The sequence below is a fragment of the Porites lutea genome, chromosome 12 (genome assembly GCF_958299795.1).
Source record: "Porites lutea chromosome 12, jaPorLute2.1, whole genome shotgun sequence".
Classification (NCBI taxonomy): Eukaryota; Metazoa; Cnidaria; class Anthozoa; order Scleractinia; family Poritidae; genus Porites; species Porites lutea.
In genome coordinates, this window is record NC_133212.1 from 20,764,497 (window position 1) to 20,789,966 (window position 25,470).

At 40.0% G+C, this 25,470-nt stretch overlaps 1 protein-coding gene across 2 annotated transcripts in view; it reads left to right on the plus strand.

Annotated features, from left to right (window-relative positions):
• Nucleotides 1-825: 825 nt before the first annotated feature.
• Nucleotides 826-25,470, plus strand: part of LOC140953525 (uncharacterized) — a 50,887-nt gene continuing 26,242 nt past the window's right edge. For both annotated transcript variants that reach the window (XM_073402931.1, XM_073402932.1), the window contains exons 1-15: nucleotides 826-1,156; nucleotides 2,728-2,866; nucleotides 4,239-4,564; nucleotides 16,281-16,419; nucleotides 17,001-17,326; nucleotides 17,726-17,864; nucleotides 18,437-18,765; nucleotides 19,573-19,711; nucleotides 20,299-20,624; nucleotides 21,059-21,197; nucleotides 21,476-21,801; nucleotides 22,443-22,581; nucleotides 22,933-23,258; nucleotides 23,728-23,866; nucleotides 24,857-25,158. In XM_073402931.1, coding sequence (XP_073259032.1) covers nucleotides 842-1,156; nucleotides 2,728-2,866; nucleotides 4,239-4,564; nucleotides 16,281-16,419; nucleotides 17,001-17,326; nucleotides 17,726-17,864; nucleotides 18,437-18,765; nucleotides 19,573-19,711; nucleotides 20,299-20,624; nucleotides 21,059-21,197; nucleotides 21,476-21,801; nucleotides 22,443-22,581; nucleotides 22,933-23,258; nucleotides 23,728-23,866; nucleotides 24,857-25,158 — 3,549 coding nt within the window. In that variant the 5' untranslated portion in view covers nucleotides 826-841. The remainder of the gene's footprint in view (nucleotides 1,157-2,727; nucleotides 2,867-4,238; nucleotides 4,565-16,280; nucleotides 16,420-17,000; nucleotides 17,327-17,725; nucleotides 17,865-18,436; nucleotides 18,766-19,572; nucleotides 19,712-20,298; nucleotides 20,625-21,058; nucleotides 21,198-21,475; nucleotides 21,802-22,442; nucleotides 22,582-22,932; nucleotides 23,259-23,727; nucleotides 23,867-24,856; nucleotides 25,159-25,470) is intronic.

The window sequence follows — 25,470 nt, forward strand, 5'->3', positions numbered from 1 at the left end:
GTTAATATGATTTAATCAGTTGATGTATTTAATCACTAACAGTTGTTGTTGAAAAAGAGACGTCGTTTTAATTTCCGGACTCAGATGTAGGAAATACAGTTTCATTTTTTATACTACCACCTGAGAAATTTCTGCAATTTGATTGGCTTAGAGCAGTGGTATTTCAGCTTAATTTAAAATACCTACATGTGATAATTACAAAACTTTTGCGGGTAGTAGTATGAACAAATGATAGCATACTTTGTACGTGATATTTGGCGTAAATACCACCCGTGATATTTCAAAATTGTCCCAAATTTCACTCGCCTAACGGCTCGTGAAATTACGTATAACAATTTCGAAATATCGCTCGTGGTATTTATGCCAAATATCAACTACTAATCATGCTATTACCTGTACTAATTTTTATATTAGAAGCAAATTTAACCCTTTAAGTCCCAAGAGTGACCAACATCAATTTTCACCTAGCAATATCCATAAATAATCAAAGGGGAAATGCTTCGATCTTGAAATAAATTCTCACAACTAATTTTTCAAGGAAATGTATGGAGATGAGTCTGGAGAATTTGTATGTGGATATTGGGGCTTAAAGGGTCAAGTCTTGTTTGGTCTGAGAAAAGGAAGGGACTCCGCGACCCAGCGAAACTTTGCACCCAAATGTTTTTATGCGGTGAATTCCGGCCGTCATAACCCCTCCAGAGAAAGGCTGCTTCAAAGAAATGGCCCAGAATGGGCAACAGAAGGGCGGCTATCTGTTTTACGATTTATACTCATTGATACACAACAAATACATTTTTCAAAGCTGAAAATCTATGAAACAGGTTGCATTGAAGCTCTTGGTATGGAAAGCAGAGCGATCAAAGATGCCCAGCTTTCCGCCTCTTCACAATGGGGTGGCAGAGTTCTACACACTCCCAGCCAAGGCAGGTTAAATTTCCGGTCATATAGCAACAAAGCTGGTGCATGGTGCCCTCGTAAAAATGACCCAAATCCCTGGCTTCAGGTTGATCTTGGTAGTTACACAACGGTGACTCGCGTCGCAACACAAGGGAGAAATGGATGGGGGAATTGGTGGGTTACCAAGTACCGACTACTGTACAGTGATAATGGAATAACCTTTCATTACTACAAAGATCCATCGGACAATTCGGCCAAGGTAAACTATCTTTTCCTACCTTTATTCACTTAGCACTATTAAAATAGTATTTTCTTTTTTCAAGCCTTTAAATGCTCAGACATGGCTCAGACATGCAGAGCACATATTGTTTTTAAAACTCACTCAATTCACGGTTTGGTAAGATTGTAGGAGAACTAATGACACATCTTTACTATCAATCGTTTTTGAGTGAAGTTGGTGAGGCATTCTATTCAGTATGGCGTTTGCCTCATATGCTTCGTCTACTATGGTTTGTTTTGACTTAGAAAGTTGTAAAACGTCCAAACATTGGAGTCAGATTTAGTATAGCTAAGGTAGCAAAGCTATCCTAAATATAACAGTTAAAGCTAATACAGACGTTTGGAAGCATGGAGACTCGGGTTCAAGCTTTGCCGTCGCGTTCTCATCGTAGACACAAGCCTTGGCTTCATTTTGTCTCTCTTCACCGAGCTGTATAAATGGGTACTGGAAACGTACTGCTGGTATGCTCCGATGGATATGCAACCCTTCCAGGGAGAAGTGGTATTACTCCTAGTCGCTTTATGCTACAGATACCGGGATTGAAGTCCCGCACGGTCTGGTAAGCCACACGGCTCGTATGCAGACTCAACCCCATACCTTTTACAGGCGGAAAAACCGATCATGGCTAATTCTCGGAGTTTGAATTATTTTGGACAAGAAAATTAGGAGTACTCTGAAGACCTGTATTAAAAACTATTATGGGAAGCCTAGACTTAAGGTTCTGAAGTTCCATTGATAACAATGTTTCAAAGAAGGAGATAACTTTCTTGCGTTAAGTAAGTGCGCCGAGGTCCCTACAGACCTCCTTGTCAGTTAATCATTTGTCTTTCATTGGTAGGTTACATTTTGAGGGGTGGAGTCGACCCTTTCTAAGGGACGGACCATTTGAAAAGTTATGGGGGAGTGGGGTGTTGAATTTTCGAGCCGCAAGAATTTTTTTTCGTTATCAAATTCCTTGTATGAATTATTTTTAGGCCAAAGCATGAATATTTTTTAGGATTAATTGGCGTGCATGATTTTTTAAAATTAAATTTTCTCTTGCGCGAAAATTTTTTTGGTACTTTGCTCCCCCAACCTCCACCCCCCCCCCCCCCCCCCCCGTAACTCTTCTAATGGTCCGGACACCTTTAGGACCGGCATCAAGTCACCGTCTTAGAAAGTTGTCTGTGTTATAGTCACAGATTCAAATAAAGGAAGTAAAGGAGTACAGAGGCTAACTCAGCTAGGTGTCTTTTTTACCGAGGTGTCCCTCTCATGGAAAGGAGGCAACTTAAAAAAAGTAAAGAAAGGCAGGGATTAAGTCAAGGTGTCCGTTTTACCGAGTTGTCCGTCTAAAAAAGAGCCAACTAAAAGAAGTGAAGAAAGGCAGAGACGAACTCGAGGTGTCCGTTTTACCGTGTTGTCTTCTTATAGAGGTGTCCGTTAAAAGATAGTCTCCCTCGCAGCCGTTTGTGTTGTTGTCGCACAACGCTCCTCCCCACGCTGACTAGTTCAGACAGAGTAGACTGTTGTGTGTACTAACGTGAAGAACTGCGTCGTTCTCTTTCTAGATTTTTGACGGGAATAAAGACAAGGACACTGTTGTGTATAATCGAATAAATCCGCCAATTACAACACGTTTTATCCGCTTACAGCCGGTGCAATGGAATAACGAGATGGCGATAAGAATGGAACTTTATGGTTGTCCAGGTATACTTAGCTTGTTTTTAGTCCAGTTGTACATTATCACACATTTTTGTTGAGTTCTTCGTGTGTGATGATCGATGGTTAGCGCCGAGGTGATCTTCAGACGTGTTGGACGATCCAAACTCCTTCAGACGAACTTAACTAAGCCAAACGTCGAACTTTTCATGAACTTACCTCACTAGGTTTGTTCCGTCTCATGAAAAGTTGGACGTTTGGCCTGGGCCTTAGCTCCGTTCCAATATGACTGATATCTCGAACACCGTAAACCGTCGGTTACAAGCCCTGTGCTAGTAAAACTTCGTAAGGGGTTTTAGGGGGGCTAATAAACTGGGTGGGGTCATATATCGGGGAGGCTGACTTATACTGGACTAAAACAGCGTTTCAAAACAAGCTACATAGCAGTTCTGGCAAAATACGTTTTGAAGGTACTGGCTTTTGGAAGCGTCACAACATCATTTAAAAAAGAATTTCCTTCAAAACAAGCTAGGGGGGTTCAAACTGGGTGTGTTTTTTGCTTACAGGTAGAGGGGCCTGCACCGACTAGGAGAGCTTTCAATTGGGGGAGCTTATACCAGGGGGGAGAGCAGCCCACAGCAACCCTTTTAAATGTAATGAAGATCGTCACAGTTAAAAACGCAACTTTAGAGTTCCCTATTTTCCCGTAATTAAGCTCGTCGATTTTTACCCTGGGGGTGGGGTGGGTACTTGAGGGAAGTTTAGGTTGAGGTGTGACGCCGAGGCAAATTCTGACCCTGTTTAAGACAAAAAATGTTTATTGTTTCTTTAGGAGAGGGAGAGTTTATTTTAAACCTTGACTCATTTCGTTTTGCAAACAGAATTAAGTAATTTTTTAAACTAAAATCCAAAATGGACGCCCGTTACGGTAGGTGCTCGATCTCGACGATCTTACGAAAAATTGGGGATTGCAAAAAATTACTTTTTCGTATTTTGTGAATCCTAAATAAATAAATTAATTAATTGATCAATTGATTGATTAATGACGATACCGTTGTGGTTCACCTCGATGCAAGAGAGAATGATCTCTTGCTCGATGTGATTCTTTGTTTACCATTGCGGATCAAACTGGAAATTACAAATGTTGGTTTCTGCAACACCAAGAATCAGCCAGCAAAGCGGAGTACCCAGTTATTGCTACTTGTAATCATCGAGATGAGTCATTCGCTCGAATCAGGACGGCATTGAAAGGTTCCAATTCATAGGCAATTTTGTCGTTCATGAATATCCGCAACGATAAAACATAGTATACTATCGGGTAGGATATCCCTTAAAGTGCCTTACTCTTGCGAGCTGAATTTATCCCAACAGAACATAACAATAACCACGCAATAGACAGTTAAGAGTTTGTATTTAACAGGTTGCATAGCTCCTCTTGGAATGGAAAGTAGAACAATTCTTGATGCTCAGATAAGCGCCTCTTCACAAATGAATGGCAACCATTCTGCATCACAAGCCAGGCTGTACTTGCAAGCAGATGGAAGCAAATTTGGTGGCTGGTCAGCTCTCACAAATGATGTCAATCAATGGCTTCAGGTGGATTTCGGTAGCTATACTACAGTTACACGAATAGCGACCCAAGGGGAAAATGGATATAACAACTGGGTGACCAAATACAAGTTAAAGTATAGTGATGATGGTACTACCTTCCAGTTTTACAAAGACGTTGGAGGCACATCTCCGAAGGTACTTTTAATCCTTTAACCGCCATACAAATTCTCCAGACTGATCTCCATACATTTCCTTAGAGAATTAATTGAGAGAAGTTGATAAAAGATCAAAGTATTTTTGCCTAAGGTGATCATTATATTGACTCCCATCACCTTTTCTCTTGATCATGTATTGATGTTGCTACGAGAAAGTTGATGTCGATCACTCTTGGGACTTAAAGGGTTAATTTAACCAACCTAACATGTGATGGTCTGACTTTACAAAATAGTGTTGATATTCGCACCATTCCCTTAAAGCGCGAGTATAAGTAAGAGCTCTGCATCTCGTTTAGGTCTCTTTTGCGAAAGAATCCTTCGGCTGCTGGCAGCCGTGAATTGTTTTCTCTCCTTTTTACTATTGCCTAGCTTCTTACGCTGCCGCACTTCTCTCTCCCCTCCCTCCTTACCCTGTTCTTTTGTTTTTCCAACTTGCTTAAAGGGAACCTCCACTTCAACAAAAAGATAACTTTAAATTACAGGAAATAACTGTTACAGTCAAGTCAATCCAAAATATTTTTAAAGAAAGCGTTTCTATCCGAAAGAAATAACTTTTAGATTCGCCTATTTTTGTTTTCAAATTTTGCGGGCGTCGCCATCTTGAATAATTGTGAAGTGTTACGGTTGCCCTATTGTTATTAAACAAAAGCTCTTTGTGTCAGAACAATAGAGCAACCGTAACACGTCACAATTATTAAGATGGCTGCGCCCGCGAAATTTGAAAGTGAAAATAGGCGATTTTAAAATTCACTTTTCCTGATATAAACACTTTTTTTAAGGACAAATTTCGAACAAATTTGTTTATCAACATAATTTTATTCGATTTAAACTTATTCTGTAGTAAGAGTGGAGGTTCCCTTTAAGCGCGGTCCCGTATCTCTGTCTTTATTTAGCGAGCTTTAAACTGACTGTCGCGAATAATTAAGAGCGGCTGTCTGTAAATATCGAGAATTTGCCGTCAAAACGGAAATTTCGAAATTCTTCATATTCAGTCAGAAAAAACCCTTTGGTGAAACATTTTCGAAAATCACAATCAAAGTTTCCAAAGAATTTTCTTTTTCGAGAAAACCGGCAAAAAGTGAAATGCAGCCCCACGCCATATAGTCGCCGGTCTAAAACCTTTGAATTATACCATTTTCAAAGCCCTCGGGAAGAAAGACGGTTCAAGGAAACAAGTTCATCTTTGGCAGGTAAGTAAGGCATCCCAGTTACAATAGTATTTGGTAAAAATATTGCAAGATAATGAATTTTTTACTCGGTTAAAAAACGCCCGAAGATTCCTATCTTCAGCACTTTCATAAACAATGAAATTTTGCGAAACTTTGAAGGAAAAAATCACGGCTTGGTACACGGAATTTTTGAAGAATTATTAAACCTCAGTAAAGCCCTTCTGTTGTAGTACAACATATAAAAAATCCAGCTTGGGCAATTAAAAAGCAACGAGCCGAGAGAGGTAAGCGCGCAGTTCATTTTCGATGTTTTTGCATAAAACGTTGAAACCGTCACGCAACCGCGGGTAACACAAACTCCATGAAATTATATTTAATGTGGCCAAATATGCATTTTTTCAGTGAAGATGAATATAACGTAATATAATGTTCTATAATGTAGTATCTAATGAATATTTAAGTCTTCTATCGTTTTTTTTTTTAATTTTAACGTATACATGGAATAAGTCAAACCGCGGCTCAGAAGGTCAAGTGCAGTGTCAATACCGACACAATTTCATATTGGCTAAACGAAAATACATGTACAGTATCTCAAATCAAGAACCTTCGATAAAGTGCATCTGAAAGTTTGTTTCATTCGATAAAAACCCGTTACTGAGGGGCTGGAAGTTGTTAGAGTTCAAATGGGGAAAAACTGCGTTTGGCGAACAAACAACAAAGGTCAACAAATGATATCGACACCACCCAAGGTACTACTTTTTTAATTTATTTTTCAACAGTGTTTATGTTCATTGAAGAGCTTGCATTCATTATAAACTCGTCCTGTTGCTTCAGTGACCCAGGGGGAAGGTCGCCCTTAATGCACCCTTCCCAACTGGTCGACAAAATGCTTTAAATTTACTAAAAATTGTTAAATTGACACAAAATGTTCGTACAAATAGTAATATAGTTAAAACAAACAACTGAAGAGCACTCACCTCTTCATAAAATACGCTATTTCGCCGGCCAAGAAAGTAGTCAAAGTTTCCTCTTATGAACTTTACAGGCAAATTTATCATCAGTGAACTCAGAGGAACCATTTGAGGCACGTCATTACCTGATTACCTGAGTAAAACCTTGCAACTCTTTACAAAGAGTACAGGATCGGCCTCTGAATGGTTCCTTTCTACCATCTATCTCTCACTTGTCGGTCTATTCCCCACCGTAGAGCAAACAAAAAAGGCCGTAATTTCCACTTCGGGACTTTTCATCGAACGCAAATATGCTGTTTCGTTCAATAATTTATGTAGAAAATATAGAGAACCTGACTTACATTGCATCAACAAAAAACCGGGATACCCAGACTTTAAAAAAACAACAACAACAACAACCGGCGATATTGTTTCAAGCGGCCAGAAATACTTCGCATACACTGGCACACACACACAGAAGAAAACAATGAAAAGTTAGTTTTAATTTGCCCACCCTCACTATACCAGCCCTCGGACCCGAAGCTCTGGACTTCTCCCCCAGGCTGCCTCGGGGACGGATGGTAGCAGATAAAAAAGAACGAGGTTTTTAGGGTTTTGGTCATCTGGGTAAACCATTTGATAGCCAATTGTGTGTGTGTGGGACAATTATTTTGTAGCTACTACTGCGTAGAGAGCAAAGTGTTCAATGCGATACCGTCACATCGAAGGTCAAAAAAAGACAAGAAAGGGACTGATGCCAGAGGGTACTAACTCTAGGAGCCCGTAAAAGTTATCAAAGTTAGCTGGATAAATTGTCGACCAGAGAAATGGATTTTCGCCTGTAAATCAGCCCTTTTTTAAAGTAGGTCAAGAACCCACGCTGAAAAGAAACATCCGGGAGCGAGGATTTTTTTTTTTTTTTTTTTTTTTTTTTTATTAACAGAGATCTTTATTACCACTACATCACTTACAACACTTTCACTACAAAATTTAAGGTTACAAAAAATTACAATTAAGAATTAAGATTCCAACGATTAATACAACATACACTGCAACCAGGCTTGCTTCACGCATACGTAGATTAGATTATAATCATTTACAGTAAGGAGAGGAGAGGCTTCCATTGTGAAAGAAATTTTGCTTTTTGTCCTTTGGAATAAAAAATCGATCTTTGTACAATTAACTTGTCTTTAACGAATTCAAGAAAGTGATCAAAGCTTGGGGGTTTAATTTCGCTCCTTTGCAGGAAGATATGTCTCTTGCCAAGAAGGATATAATAGTTAAGGATTTGCCTTTTAGGATCTTCGGGATTATAGCCATACATTATACTTAAGTCATCTAATAGCAAACATTCACCACTGTGAGTTTTCCACCAGCTAATTACTTCAAACCAAAACTTTTGAATTACTATACAGTTAACTAGCATATGGGAGAGCGTTTCTAGGGAATCACAATGTATGCAGAGAGGAGAGTTTACGATTTTCATTCTGTGTAACAGAACCCCATGTGGAAGAATATTATGAACAATCTTATATTGAAATATGCTTAATTTTGTTTCTTTAGTTATTTTAAATGGAAGCATATAAATAGAACTAAGTTTGGAACTGTCCAATCCTTGCCTGCATAGTCGAAGGCTAGCCAACGGTTCTACAAATTTCCTTTGAATAAGTATATTGCGAACCTTCTTGCTAGTAACCACGTTAATTTCCTTAGTTGTATTTTGTTCCATATCTTGATTGTTCATGATAAATCCCGGTCTCAAAGCGCACTTCCATCTATAAGGTATAGCTGATATTAAACCAAATAACTTAGTAAAAGGCGCCTTGAGGCCAGTTTTTAAAAGAAACTTATTAAGTGTGAGGAATCTGTTTTTTTCATCTAGTAGGTCTTTAATTCTAAGTATACCAGCTTCATGCCATTCTTTCCAATATACTGATTTACCGTCTATTAAAATATGCTTATTATTCCATAAGATTACATTCTCAACACAGATTTCATTGTCCAAAGTTTGCTCTCGGACTTCGGCCCAGGTGTTAAGAACATCAGCGTAAAAGATTGGTAAGTTGTTTAGGCCTAGAAATTTTACATCATAATCACAATCAAAAATAAATGGCCCTCCAACATTTTTCAAATAAAATAAAGGAATTAACATCCACTGATCCTCTACACCATTCTTCATTCTTTGAACCCAAGCACTTTGTAACGACTTGGATATAGTCTCAAATTCTGGTAAATCCAGCCCTCCTCTTTCTTTTGGACCTATAAGAGTATCCCTTTTTATCTTTGGTTTCTTGTTATTCCAGACAAAATCTGTAATCAATCTATTAGTGATATCTATATAATGAGGCGGTGTATGTATGCACGAACTTACAAAGATAAGTTTCGATAGCCCTAATGTTTTGGCGATTGTTATCTTGCCATAAAGTGAGAGATCTCTTTGAGACCATATATTAAACAGCTTTTGAATTTTACATATCTTTTGTGAAAAATTTTCCTGTTCGCAAAGTTTTAGATTGTAAGAGAATGATATCCCTAAGGCGGAGATAGGCCTTTGTGGCCACTGAACTCCAAATAGTGTATCAGTCCTATTTGGGTTTTTTCCAAGCCACATTGCTTCAGATTTACTTTGGTTAAGCTTTAAACCGCTGCAATCTTTAAATAGGTCTAATAACTCTAACAGTTTCCCAAGCGACTCTTTATCTTTGCAAAAGGAGGTGGTGTCATCGGCATATTGAGATAATTTTATTTCTTTGTTTAGGACTCGAATTCCCTTTATATGTTCATCAGCTCTTATTGAGCAAGACAGTAATTCTGCGGCTAAAATGAACAACAAGCCAGACAAAGGGCAGCCTTGTCTTACTCCTCTCTTTAAAGTAAATGACTCGGAGGCGAAGCCGTTGTTTATTATGGAGCTAGAAATGTTTGTGTACAGAGTTTTCACCCAAGTCTTAAAGTCGGGTCCAAATTGAAAGGTATCTAGAGCTTTAAATAGGTACTCCCATTCTAAACTATCGAATGCTTTTTCAAAATCGATGAATAAAGCAATTCCCTCTATGTCCTGGTCAACGGTGAAATTGAGGATGTCGCTTATAAGTCTGATGTTTTCACCGATAAATCTTTCCTCTACGTAACCAGTTTGTGTGTTATTTATAACTGCCGATAGAACCTTTTTTAGTCTGAGAGCTAAAGCTTTAGAGGCAATCTTATAATCCACATTTAAAAGTGAAATAGGTCTCCAATTTTTAAGATACAATAAATTTTTGTTCTTTTTTGGAATAAGACGTATGATGCTTTGTCTTTGAGAAACTGACAGCTCACCTTTATGGAATCCATAATTAAAACTGTTTACCATTATCTTGCCTAATTGACTCCAGAAGAAGCTGTAAAATTCGGCAGTAAAACCGTCATTGCCAGGGGATTTGTTTTTTTGGAAACATTTTAAAGCATTCCAGCACTCATTCTCCGTCAGCAAGCCTTCGCAATTCTTTCTTTGTTCATCATTCAGCTTTTCTACCTTGTCATTATCGAAGAACACTTTGAATTTAGGATCGTTTATTTGAGGATTTTGCGAGGAATATAAGGATTGATAAAATCTTTTTTGTTCTTTTAGGATTTCCTTTGGGTCCGTGATACTGCTTCCGTTTTCTTGTATAAGGCTGGTAATGCATTTATTTTCATAATTTCGTCTCTCAAGATTAAGAAAATATTTCGAACTTCGTTCGCCGAACTCATGCCAACGGGCCTTGGAGCGCACACATGCTCCTCTTGCCCGGTCGTAGGAAATCTTATCCAATTCGTTCTTAACTTTAATGTATCTCTGGACGGCTTCTGCTGATGGGCAGTTTTCACCCATATTTCCCAGTCTTGAGACTTCCTGTACGAGATCTTTTTCATAATCTTTTTTCATTTTAGCTTTTTGTTTTGAATAACTAATTGTGAACGCCCTTATTTCCATTTTAATCAACTCCCATAAGAGTCCGTGATCTTCAAGATCCTGATACTTGTTTATAAAGTGCGGAATTTTAAACATTAATTTTTCTGCATATTCATCATCTTCTAAGAGGGAGGAATTGAATTTCCAGAATCCAGGACCTCTTGGGTATTTCTCATTAATTGGCAATTCCAACGTCACTAAAGAGTGATCGCAATGTGCAGCGTGCTTGATTTCACATTTCTGCACGCGGGAATTTTGTAATAGTTGACGGGCTATTAGCCAATAATCTAATCTGCATTTTATTTTCAAGTCAGATGTTCGCCAAGTAAATTGTTTTTCTTCTGGATGTAGCGTTCTCCATACGTCGTCTAAATCCAAAATACACATCAGTTGCTCGATCTCGCTGGCGACATTCCTTCTTGACGAAACATCACGTCCTCCTTCTTTATCGGTTTTGGAAAGAGGGCAATTAAAATCGCCACCTACTATAATGTTGTCGTTGGGAAACTGTTCAAGTAAAGATCTGAGTTGTTTAAAAAATATAATTTGCGCGTTATCATTATTGGGTGCGTAAATATTGGCACAAATAAATTTCTGATCATCTATAGAAAACTGCAGGATAAGAATCCTGCCGTTTTCACAACAAATTTCATTTTCTACTAGCACTTTGAGTCGAGGATTAAACAGAATTGCTACTCCTTTGCTGTGTTTACTACCATGACAGAAGTACACTTTACTACCCCACTCGTTACTCCATAATTTTTCTTGGTCAGTAGAGCTATATGTCTCTTGCAAGAAAATTATTGAGTACTTGTTAACGTGCAGTTGCCGAAAAATAGCTCTTCGTTTTCTTGAACTATTTAAACCCCTAACATTTAACGTAATAAAAGTTAACTTATTCATATTAACGAATAAATATCGATATCTTAATAGTTTCACAATACAGAAGCCTTCTTAAGCTAAAGCCTGGAGAAAACATTACATCACTTACAACATAAAAACGAAAATTACCTTTTATGAAACAAATTAAAGGCATTGCCTGTGAAGTTCTTTTAACTCCAACAATGGGTAGAATGTGAGATTAAAGTTGTTGTTGGTCAGTATCACTCCGACGGCGTTGCTAGGTTAACTCTTTGCCTCTTCCATTTCATGGCGTAGTTTTGCTAGTTCTTCTGTTCCTACGATTCTGTGACGGCCATTGGCATCGACATATTTGAGTATTGCAGGATATGCGATGTAGACTTTCCGGTCGTCTCCGAGTTTCTTCTTTAGAAACTTTCTGTAGGGCACGAGCTCTTGCCTCCGCCGTTGGGTTTTTTTGGCGAAATCCTCACTTATACCGATGGCATTTCCGTTTAACGGGTTATCCTTTAGACGAGCGGCGGCATTCCTTAGTACCTTCATCTTATCCGTGTATCGAAGAAAAGCGACGTGCATTGGTCTGGGACCCTTTTCACCAGCAGAAGGCGTTTTGCTTGGCGTGCGGTGTGCCCTCTCCAGCTCAACATGGCCACATAACGTTTCAAGGCCCATATGCTGCGTAATAAAATCCTGTACAAAAGAGATGCAATTTCCTTTTTCGGCTTTCTCTGGTATATTGTAGAAGACTAAGTTGTTCCTTCTTGACCTGTTTTGTAATTCTTCGATTTCATCCTTCAGCGCATCGACAGTGGCGTTATCTGCTTTTGAGTCTAAATCCGTTTTTACCTTCTGCAGTTCTGCTGTCATAGAGTTAAGTCCTCTTTCCATGTCACCAACGGTATTTTCAATCTTCAGCAGTCTTCCGTTTATTTGTTCAAGCACGTCTAGCTTCTTTAGCTTTTCGTGTATGCTTTCCAAGATGGCGGCGCCGGCCTCATGTTTATGTGGTGGCGTTCTTTCATCTTCACTGCTTAAGCATGCCACTTGTCTCGCTCGCTTTTCGTTGGGCATAACGGAAAGGAAAAGCAAAGATTCTCTAAATAGTTTGAGGCTGATTTGGCTAATTTCCTGAAACTGATATGGTGAAACGGCAAGGCAGCGTCGGAGCGACAAAAAAACACGACTACTCCATTTGGCGCCCAGTCCCAGTCCCAGTCCGGGAGCGAGGATGATTTGGAGGAGATTTGCCACGCCCTATGACTGTGTGAGGCCCACGCGCGTGCCAAAATCATACAAGGGCATAAAAAAGGACCGGCTGTTTTACAGTCTCGGAACTTCTGGTAAACGCTCATCACACATTCCAGCTTCAAAGCGAGTAAATTTGAAAACATCAGGTTTGCGTTTTAATCTGAGAGAAAACATTTAGAAAACAATATATGCACTAGCATGTTTATCCATTTTTGACGAAATAAATGTTGTGTTTTCCAATACACCGGTCCAGCTTGGACCAAAAACATTTAACACAGCATGTTCAAACGTGAACGTTTTTAATGTGGACAGGGCTTAAGATAAACGTCCTCGCGAGAGGGCGAAGAGCATTGCGTGACTCCAGCCCGAGCGGCTGCGAAGGAGACTAAAAACCAAGAGAGAATCAGCTAAAACCAAGAGAGGATAATGACTCCGATCAGTCTCTAGCCACGATAATGCGATCTTTGGGGAAAGCGTTCATGTGTAAATCACATTTCATGATCATGATTCATTCGTAATGGTGTCCCTTGTTGTTCACATGTTTGCTATGGGATGAACCAGCCATTTATTTTAGGGTTAGGAAGTGGGGGGGAGGGGTGTTTAGCAAAAACGGAAAAACAAAATCATGCACAAGAAAAGAAGGAGAAAAAAGTGGTACACAAGGAAGCATGGGAAAACCTTTCTACCTTTATGCAAGTCTCACCTATTTCTGGGATTTGTATAACGGAAATGTTAGAAAGGAAATCTATTTCAAAATCCTATTCGAATGAAACATAATTTCGTCCTCCCCACCGATATAAAATAATATTGCTCACATTGCCGACTCTCTGTAAATCTGCGATAAAAAGATTTCTAGATTAAGCCCTGAATCAACTCAATTTGTTTTGGCAATGAGTATAAACAATGCCTGTTCTTTAAAGTGTCCAAACTAACTTCTATTTTTTTATAAATCGCAACTGAATTGCCAGCTTTTTCGTAAGGTATCAGCCCTGTCTGTTACACACTCTTTCGGTAGACCAGTGTTCGTATGACAAAAGTTTAGCCCTGTCTTCTCGGCGCTTTGTATCCGTAGTTTTTGTTGTAGTGGTACTTGTCAATGTGCAGTTTAGTTTTGCCGTCTTACCAGCCATTTTTGTTTCGTGCATTTAGTAGTTTTTAGTTTTTTCCTCCTCTGTTTTTCTTGGCAACCTTCATTTCGAAACGTCGAGGCAAATTTTCACCGTTTAATTTTACCGTCATTTAGCCATTTTCGATTAAAAATTTTAAGCATTGCTTGGTAATTTCCCCCTTTTTCTCCCGCTTTCCACCCTTTTAGAACTCCCATCACACGCCCTTCCCTCTCCCATCTCCCAAACCCCTCCCAGTGGTCCCACCCCTTATTCTCCCGAGCTCCAGCCCCCTCTCAACCTCCACTAAATTCTTCGTTCATTTTCGCCCCGCTTGTACCGTAAATCCCTTCTTATTCCGTTCTTGCTTAGAAGTTTTATTTTAAAGTCCTCTTAACGTTCCTCTACGTTCGTTAAATATTATTATTAAGCGCAAGCGACTACCTAACTGGCCCTTGTCCAGGCAAAAATGCGCTTGACCTGAAAATCTTTATGGCGCATAACCGGTTTAATTTTAGTTATTTCCACCTCTGTTTCAACAAAGATTTGAATCGAGAACAGAGAAAGCCAGTTGTTCCATTGTTAATGTTGAGTAACAGAGGCTTGCCTTATTATAACTTGTGGGAAGTTACAGATTTTGAATGAATTTGGAACCAGTTTCAAATTATTAACCCCTTGAGTTTAACTCCATATATTAAAATATAATACAGCAACCTGTTGCTAGAGGTACTACTAAGGTCGATGACTCTAAACTTATGAAGCGTGGGCTGTGATAAAAGGCTATGAATATACGTGTACAGTTATCGCGAAAAAAAAAACTTCTGCAAATAAGAGCGGCTGGTCAAAATGGAAGAAATTGCTCAGCCTCTACTCTCCCTCCGCCTCTCCAAATAAAATGCCCCTTTCCTAATAAAGTGGCCATAGCCCAAGATCGGTCTATATTTTTTGTATTGATTGCCTTTTTTTTTTCAATCAGTTAACAACGAAATCAAGAGACATACCTCACAGATGCCAAGTTTGGCACACATTTGACACGGCACCTGATCTTTCAATCAGCTCATTAAGGAAACTCATATTATTTACCTTTTCAATTCAATGTTTGTCTGAATCTTAGTCCGTTTTCTTTCCACCAATTTCTATATATAAAATACACCCCACGACTCAAAAAATTTCTATCAAGTAAATTGAATTTCAAAAATATATATATTTTGATACAAGACTCCTTACGTTCCTTAGCATTGTTGACATTTATGGAAATGGTCGTTTGACCTTTCAGAGGCTGTTCTTTGCGATCGCCCACGTCTAACTTTCTAACTAGTCACTTCATACCAGAGTAATAAAAGACTCAATCAATCTCTCGATTTTACATGCAAAAACTATTTTTTCCTGATCACCACGAAAAAATGTGAGCCAAGACAATGTTTTGGAGTTTGTGTTACCCGCGATTGCGTGACGGTTTTAACGTGCATTTTATGCAAAAACATCGAAAAACAACCTGCGCGCTTACCTCTCTCGGCTCGTTGCTTTTTAATTGCCCAAGCTGGAATTTTTATATGTTGTACTACAACAGAAGGGCTTTACTGAGGTTTAATAATTCTCTTAAAATTTCATGTATCAAGCCGTGATTTTTTCCTTCAAAGTCTCGCAAAATTTCATTGTTTATAAAAGAGCTGAAGATAGGAATCTTCTGGCGTTTTTTAACCGAGTAAAAAATTCATTATCTTGCAATATTTTTACCAAATACTATTGTAACTGGGATGCCTTACTTACCTGCCAAAGATGAACTTGTTTCCTTGAACCGTCTTTCTTCCCGAGGGCTTTGAAAATGGTATAATTCCAAGGTTTTAGACCGGCGACTATATGGTGTGGGGCAGCATTTCACTTTTTGCCGGTTTTCTCGAAAAAGAAAATTCTTTGGAAACTTTGATTGTGATTTTCGAAAATGTTTCACCAAAGGGTTTTTTCTGACTGAATATGAAGGATTTCGAAATTTCCGTTTTGACGGCAAATTCTCGATATTTACAGACAGCCGCTCTTAACAATTATTCCTCGAGCCCGAAGGCCGAATGGGCCATTGACTCAGAGGCCATGAGGGCGAGAGGAATAATTGTTTTAGTAAATTCCAACTAGTTGGTCAAAAATATTGAGACAAAACAACTTTACCTAGCAAAAGGCGATTCCTGCGCCATGGTTTTGGTTTTCAAAGCCTACGCTTGTTGCTACTAGAGGGCTATAACATGTAGCCTAGTAGTAGCTCAACCAATCAGAACGCAGCATTGATAATAGACCACTAGTTGGATTTTACTAATATGCAATATTTATTTATTATATTTTTCTGTTAGATCGGTAATTTATTTTGCTGATTTTATTCAGTTTAGTTGATCTCCTTGGATTATTAAAATCAGCTTTTTTTTTTCGTAACTTTCAGGTGTTTATTGGAAACACGGATAGTGAAACGGTTGTGTACAACAAACTTTCCTTATCGATCAGGACACGCTTCATTCGTATTTTACCAATTCAGTGGAACAGGCAGATTGCAATGAGGATTGAAGTGTATGGTTGCCCAGGTATTAAACTGATAATGCTCGAAAAAAATGGTTTATTTTACAATAGACTGAACACTTTTTTCTGCACAAACATTCGCCATTAGGAAAAAGCCTATACTTGTTTAGCATGTGCCAGGCAGTGTAGTCGAGAGAAAAATCGGGCGAGCAGTGAAAAAACAAGCGAACGAAAGACGGCAGGAAGGAAAACAGGGAAGAACCTGTAAGCACTTTACAAATATCACGATCCACCCACTACCCCGCCCACTCCTTAAAAAGCCGTTTCTCGTGTTAAAGTGTCAAAATGTTCCCGCGCTCGCTATGTATTTTCTTTGTCTTTGCGTGCGGAAACCAAGCGATTGACGTAATTGACGTAAACTATCAAAATTGACCAATCATAGGGTATAACAGGAGCTGGAATGAGGTGTTGAAAACAATGCTTACAGGCCCCACTTACCCGTCTCTACCCCAGCTTCCCTGCGGTTTTCGCGCAGTTTTTCTCGATGCGCCTTACCTACTATGTCGGAGTCTGGAACAGGCTTATAATCATGTGTTTCTTACAGACATGTTTTGGCATGTTTTGTTCCACTTTGTCTAACTTACAGGTTGCATAGCACCTGCTGGCATGGAGAGTGGAGCAATCTCCGATTTCCAGATAAGTGCTTCGTCTCAAAAGACCGATAGTTTTGCGGCAAGTCGCGCCAGGTTAAATGTGAAAGTGACCGGAATTAAGCAAGGAGGCTGGTCGCCTTTAAAAGACGATCTTAATCAATGGCTCCAGGTGGATCTTAGTAGTTATACCACTGTAACACGTTTGGCAACACAAGGAAGGGATGGATCAGATGAGTGGGTCACCAAATTCAAGTTGCAGTACAGTGTTGATGGACTAATATATCACTTTTACAAAGGAAGAGGAGAAAGCTCATCAACGGTACGTAAATCATACTAAAAATGAATATCTCGCCCCATGTAAGGAAATCCGGATTCTGCATTCCGAGAAATTTGTCCTTTGGAATCCGAAATTCCTTGAATGTTTTTCTTGTGGAATCCGGAGTCCTGGACTTTCGAATCCAGAATCCAGCTCAAGGAGTCCGCTAACGATTGGAATCCGAAATCCAAGTTCCTCCATTGGTTTTTCCCCTGCTGGAGAAGTTTTTCTCCGTTTTCTCCCTCTCGTAAACATCCAACACTTACAAGTCTCAATTCGATATAGAACTCACGGACACGTTCAAACGAATTCCTAAGTGCTTCGTGGGTAAACAAATTACTCAAAAAACATTCGAAATGCCCAGTCACGAGATTTCTTAATAACTTTTTCTCTTGCTTTTAGATTTTTGATGGAAACCAAGATAGTAACACCATTGTGTATAACAAGTTGAATTCGCCAAGCACGGTACGCCTGGTTCGGTTATTGCCAATGGAGTGGCACAATCACATATGCCTCAGAATGGAGATCTACGGCTGTCCAGGTAATAAGCCGGTTAACAGTTACTAAACTGCTTCCATCAATTAAACCATATATGCTGAAGTCAACACACATTTTGGTTGGTCATTACCTGGGATAAGTCAAAGTACAAATGCACGGATGACATTATGAAAGCTTTTTCAACTGTTTCGTCCCACATGCATGATCATTCGCAATGTTCTAAAAGAATGAAAAAAACTGGGTACGATATACGACCACAAAGTTTCTTGGGATCGTTATGAGGCACAACATGAAAGTCAACAAATATGTCGTAACGCAACATGTCGTTACAAACTGCAATGATAAGTTAAGAAATGCAACCATTCTTTACTCATAATGTTCTACAGAACTCCCAAAGAACCTAATGCACCAAGTGTGTCTTCCTTCAGTCAGAGTGACCTTCAGAGCGTTTTTGAGAGGTGGCTTGCTACTCTCCGCCGTGTTTTTGCTCTGTATTTATATTGTCCGCTGTTTCTTTGATCTGTAACTATATTGTCCAACCGTTAAGGGTCCTCCACCATAATGTTGCAACATTTTAATTTCTACTTATCAACCTCGTTATTGACTGTATTACAGGTTGTATAGCTCCTCTTGGTATGGAAAATGGAGCAATCTCTGATGCCCAGATAAGCGCCTCCTCGCAGTGGGATAACAATCATGGTCCGCGTAGAGCTCGATTAAACGGGAAACGGTCTGCTGGAAACGGCGTGGGAGCTTGGTGCGCCATCACCAATGACATTTATCAGTGGCTTCAAGTTGATCTTCGGAAATATACCACAGTGACTCGCATAGCAACTCAGGGCAGAAGTGATTGGAACCAATGGGTTACCAAGTACAGGTTACAATACAGCGAAGACGGAGTGAACTTCCATTTTTACAAAGCACTAGGACAAGATTCAGCAATGGTACGCCCAGTTAATATTCTTCTCGCCTCATTTTACGTAATCCGGATTCCGGAGTTCCGGAATTCGGCAAATTTTTGTGTAATCCGTGATCCGGCAAGACGTTGATACTTGTGGAATCCGGAATCCTGTTAATGAAGCTCAAAGAATCCGAAAATTTCGCTAACGATTGGAATCCAGAATCCAGTGCCTGGAATCTGCAATCAACAGCGTGGAATCCAGAATCCAAGACTGTCTTGGATCACCTTACATGGGGTGATTGTTTCTCTACCAGTGGTGGATCCAAGAGGAGGGTCCAGGGGGTCCGGAGCTCCCATATCAGATCTGACGCTTGTTTGAGACTGAAATTCTCACATCAAGAGGATCGTATATCACTCTTTAACTTGCTGATTTTTTTCATGAAACGCGCGTTGTACTTGCCACTAAACTAAACGCCAGGGATATTAAAAAAATGTAATTGTTTTCGGTACCCTCCTATGATCTGTTCGTCTCTGCTCGCCAAGCAGTATTTCCCGCGCCACCGGCGACCGGCGTTCGCAGATTGAGAAGCGCGTGCTCGTCTCTGTGAGAGGTAATTTGCCAAAAAAATTTCAAAAGTCCTTTCTGAACCAAAGTTTGGACCCCCCCCCCAATAAAAAATTCCTGGATCCGCCCCTCTCTACGTTACTTGGTTCTTGTTTTTGCTGTTATTAATTATTGTTATTAATTTGCTGTATTTAAGAAAATTCATTTATAGTTCAAAAGGTAACGAGCCAATAATAATTAAAAATATGTCAGTGTATGAAATAATTGTTTATTATGTTTGGATAGTTGTTTGATGGAAACAAAGACAGAAACACCATTGTTTACCAAACATTGAGCCAGCCAAAAAGAGCGCGTTATGTCAGGATACTTCCGGAGGCTTGGTACGGTCACATATCAATGAGAATGGAACTCTACGGCTGTTCAGGTATTTTTTTTAAAAAAAACTGCCTCAGGATTGTTCATTTCGCGGCCTTCAGACCATAATGGAATCCCAAGTCATATACAATCAAGAAACCCAAATTGCAGCGAATCCTGCCGAGATCAACTTCAGTTCAAGTTTTTAAAGTCACCCGCCTTAATAAGACTTTTGATAAGGCAGAACATACGTGGAGACAAAAAGCTAGGCCGGCTGTCTCGCTAATCCTGAATTATTTTGAAAATTCTTCAGGGGCGTCTCTATTTCCTGAAGAGGTCAGAAGGTGTCCTAGTGGACTTTCTCAAAGTCCTACGCTTCTAATTTCCTCTTCCTGTAGTAACTCACTTGTGCCGCAGAAGACAAAAACATCTCCCGCTCGTGCTTCGCGCTCGAGAAAGTCTAGTATCCCAGCTGTATGTGCAGTCAGCCTTGATTTTTTTATTTCTTCTAAGACCTTCCTGACGTGATCCAAAATTTTATGAAACTTTTTTTGAAATATGTTGGCTTTTGCTGTATCATGGCAAAATACCGTTTTGACATTGATGCAACATCTAACATACATGTAAATTTCCTCTACTGATCTTTCTTACGATTAGCCTGTGAAGCGCCCCTGGGCATGGAAAGCGAAGCAATTACCGATTCTCAAGTAAGCGCATCTTCACAACTGGATGGCCAACATTCTGCAACGAAAGCCAGGTTGCATTTCAAAACAGACGAAAACAAAGATGGAGGCTGGTCATCTCACACAAGTGATCCCAACCAATGGCTTCAGGTGGATTTCCGTAGCTATGCCACAGTAGCACGTATTGCGACCCAGGGTAGACACGCCCACAATGAATGGGTAGTTAACTACAAATTAAACTATAGTGATGATGGCGTGACATTCCAAACGTGCAGAGTGCCAGGAACCAATATCTCTAAGGTACTGCTCTGTCCTGACAAATGGCTCTCTTTCACGCTTTTTTTGAAAGAGTAAGGAACTGGAGCCGAAATGTGTCCCTCAATTTTTTTTTTGGATGGAGACTGGGGAGGCGCCGTTCAGCTACTGACCAATTTTTTTCCCTGTCCTTAATAACAATTCCAGAACTCTTTGCTAAGCCTATTTTTTTCCTTGTTTTTTAGGTGGCGAATTGCGTCCTTATAATCTTTCTACTTAAACATAAGCTTTTTAATGAATTGAACTAAAGGATGTATTGTTTTCATTCTGATTGCCATGCGTACTTTTTACCCGATTGAAATAGCGCCTGTCAAGAACTCCTGTCAACAGGGGTTTTCCTCCCACTGCTTGAAAGCATTTCATGTCCCCCGAGTCCTGTCGACGTAAGTACACTGTTAATGTTTGTTTTCTTCGTTTAGGTTTTTGCTGGTAACAAGGACAGTGACAGTGTTGTGACCCAAGACTTGAATCCGCCAATCACAGCACGCTTTTTAAGGATCCTCCCGACCAAGTGGAATAACCGGATTTCCCTCAGAATGGAGCTCTATGGTTGTGCAGGTATTCTGAAGTATTTTCTGAGACTTTTTTTTACCCAACCTATCGACTCAGTGTTCTTTATTTTTTCCTTCACTTGCTTAGTAAATAGGGCATGTCCACTAAAAGGCATGCTAAGTGACATGTTCTTGTTATTTTTCTTCAACTTAATGCAGTCGCTCGTGCAATATTTGGGCCACTTTTATACTGAATGAACGGAATGATAAAGGAAGAAAAGCCTGCACATTACAATCCAAACGTATTTTAGATTTCATATATTTATATTCCTTGTTATGTTCAAGCTTGCTTCGCCCCACTTGGAATGGAAAATAATGCTATTTCAGACGGCCAGATAAGCGCTTCTTCACAAGTGGATGAAGATCACGCTGCAAACCAAGCTAGATTGCATGCTAAGATAAGTGGCAGCAAAGGCGGTGGTTGGTCAGCTCTCAAAAATGATCCTAACCAATGGCTTCAGGTAGATCTTGGGACTTACACCAGAGTAACACATGTGGCTACTCAGGGAAGAAACTCCTTTAGTGGATGGGTGACTAAGTACTTGTTACAGTACAGCGACGATGGATTCATCTTTCGGTCGTATGAAGAAGCAGCTAACGCCTCCGCAATGGTAAGTCTTTGGTCTCGGGCGGAAAGTTTACATCTCGAACACTACTCAGGTTAAAACTTGATATGATCAGTCGTATTGCTTCCACTGGCAACTCCAGAATTTCATTGAAATAAACCCTGACACTAAAATCATGACTTTATAAACAATACCAACGTCATGGTATGCCTTTTTTCACGCAAGGACTCAGCAAAGTTTTATACAAGGAGGCTCCGTTCCGAGGCTCAACCCTTCACCCTTTACGCCTCTTACTTACCTTTTTGAGAACGAAGACTGCTAAGCAGCAGGTTTTTCTCCCTTAAAATCGATTTTTTAAGCCACCCACGTGAGATTTTCGCACGAAGCACACAAGCCTCACAAGCCCATAGCCCGTAGCGTGTGTTCTTGACCAACGCAAAAATAAGGGTTGTTTTGCTGGACCAGTGCTGAACATAGCGATAGCAAGGACAACAGGTTGGTTCCCAAGTTGTGGCAGTTCGGGAGGATTCATCGTAAATGCCATCAATGATATTTACACGTAAATGTCAATAGCAGTTCTATTCAGGACTACGTGCACCCAGACGATCATACTCAAGGTACTTATGAAACCTCCCCTGGGTTCAAACCTTTCACAGTTTCTTGTTACTTTGATTCTACTTTTTTAGATTTTTGTTGGAAACAAAGACAGCGACACGGTTGTGTACAACATTTTAAAACCACCAATCACAGCACGCTTCATTCGAATTTTGCCGTTAGAGTGGCACAGTCAGATATCATTGAGGATTGAAATTTATGGCTGTCCAGGTAATCCGAATTGTGTCGGAAAACAATAAATCATAATTAAATATTTATACAAAGAGCCTGCCTGGATTTTGTCCCTGTTAGCCCTACTGTCGACTTGTCATAGTATTACGACACCAATCAACTTAAGGCAAATTTTGGTGAAATATCGGTACAGTCTAGTGTGAAACGAATTTTCTTTCTCTTTGATTCTGGCGTTTTAATGACCCTCACCTAGTTTGTACCAGATGGCGCTTCTATTTGTTTCTGGGAAAGAAGTGTTTGAAAATTAAGTAAGGAAATTCGCTTCACTTTAGCCGAAGATTGCTAGGATGTTTTTGACGCGGTATTAGAGATATTCATGAATTTATTCAGGTTGTGTAAAATCACTTGGAATGGAAAATCAAGCCATTTCCGATGCCCAAGTAACAGCCTCGTCACAAATGGACAACACCCATTCTGCAAGAGAGGCCCGATTGCATTCCAAGTCAGATGGGAACCAAAGAGGTGGCTGGGTAGCTCTCAAGAATGATCTCAACCAATGGCTTCAGGTCGATCTTGGTACTTTCACCAGAGTAACACGTGTGGCAACTCAAGGAAGGGATGGGTATGATCAGTGGGTGACCAAGTACAGGTTACAGTACAGTGATGATGGAGACACCTTTCACTCTTTCAAAGTGATCACCATTAACTCTGCGAAGGTATGGCTGTCTAGCCTGCAGAGCAGGCTTTTTTTTTTCTTAACGAAAGCTTGGAGGTACCGCGGGAGCCGTATTGAAAGCAACTGAAAAAGTAATTGACTGGCCCCAACTCTGTAAGTTTCTCTGGCCAAGATCGGAGGACATGATATCATCATTGTTTCCGCTGCAAAATACGCCTGCTTTGCAGGCTAATGGCTGTCACGTTTCTGCTAGAACTCTTCTGGTCCTAGGAGAAAACCCTATGAAAGCACGACCAGCTCGCAAATCAATTTTTAAGTCCTAATTTTGGTTAGATCAATTTAGGTTTCTGGGAAACTGCCCACTTACCCCTCCCCTAAGCCATCATTTTGCCCTAATTAAGAGATAAGTGTTACCTTATCTTAAGGGAGGGGTAGATAGCAGTTTCCCAGAAACCTAAATTGATCCCTTTTGTTGACGTATAGCTTTCTGGTATTTTTCCTATATTCAGGTTTTTCCAGGGAATCAGGATAACAGCACAGTTGTTTACAACCCACTGAGTCCACCAGTCACGACTCGCTTCATTCGGCTGATTCCAGTGGGCTGGCATAGTCGCATATCGATGAGAATAGAGATCTATGGCTGCCCAGGTACTGAGGAACTATTTCATATAAATAATGTATTTCCCTTTTGGCTTTACTATTGCCACTACGACTTTCATAATGTCATTACCTGAAACATTGCGACCATCGTCCCAATCTCGCCTCATGTATTTAGTAATCTGAAGTTCGGAATCCTGGAAATTTCGCTTGTGGAATCCGATATCTTAAGGTGACGGAACACAGTTTTTCGGCGGTAACTCGCGTGACGGCGCCTGTTTTAGATTAGACAAACAAACATGGCGGCGAAAAAAGCAACGGTACACAGAAGATATTTGGCAGAATTTTCACTTTTATCGTATTTTAGATAATGAGAACTTTAAAATGGAAGTTGAACAGACGAATTTTGTGACACATTTAATAATTACAGTACAATTGCATTATCGATTATCTAAAAACCGGTCTGTTAAAATTTGGTCAAATAAGTTTTTAATGGTAATGATTACTTATAGTAAGCTGTGTGGAAGTTTAAACGAAAATCTAATGAGCGAATTTTATATAAACTGAGCAAAAGTGAAATTTTAAGGTTGTATTCAATCGTCACATTTTACCTGTCAATCAAAATCTTTCATCAGTATATTTTTCACTTGCCAAGCTGCAACCTTTGTCTTGCCATGATTTGGCAAATGACATTTACTCACAAACTGCCAAAACTGTGTTCAGCCACCTTAAGCTTTAGAATCCTGAATCCTGCTAACAATTAGAATCTGGAATCTAAGTTCCACTGTCTAGGAATGCGGGATCCAGTGCCTGGAATCCACAGCGTTGAATTCAGAATCCAAGACTGTCTTGGATCAATGGACAAGGGGCGACCAATCGCCATTCCCTCTAACAATCATCTTCATACCACCGTTATTCCCAACATCTGGATCTCAACTATCTCTCTATTGTCTTTCCTCGATTACAGCCCCTGTTGCTAAGGTTACGCCGTGATTGGAAATATCGTTGAAAAGCTTGTTTTTCCCGCTCTTAACAATTTAGGTTGTACAGCAGCACTTGGAATGGCTCTCAGAACAATCACTGATGCCCAGATAAGGGCGTCTTCAAAACTGGACAACACCCATTCTGCTGCGCAAGCCAGGCTGCATTCCAAAGCGGTGGGAAGCAAATTTGGAGCCTGGTCAGCCCTTGAAAATGATCATCATCCTTGGCTTCAAATAGATTTCGGTAGCTCCACTAAAATAACGCGATTGGCCACTCAAGGGAGAAATGGCGTTAATGAGTGGGTGACCAGGTACACGTTGGAGTTCTGTGAAGATGGTGTGAATTTTCATCCTTACAAGGTAAATCAATATGACTTAGAACCCATTTCGAAGGAGAAAACATGTCCCGAGTGGGTACCACTGGTGAGCCAAGGTTTCCTACATTTCTTTACCAAACTTGGCGAACCTTTTACATGACAAACAAAACATTGGCTCGGCTAGAAATATGAGCCGCCTAGCTGGGTTGACCGTCCGAGTCGAGTTAACGTTTGTCCACTGAAACTTTTTGTCTTGTCTATCTGGGCCACCTCGGTCAAGGACAGACAATCAGAGCATAAACATAACAAGCGCCATTGTTAGCTCTCGACTCGGCAAAAGGGTCACCTTTTTCTC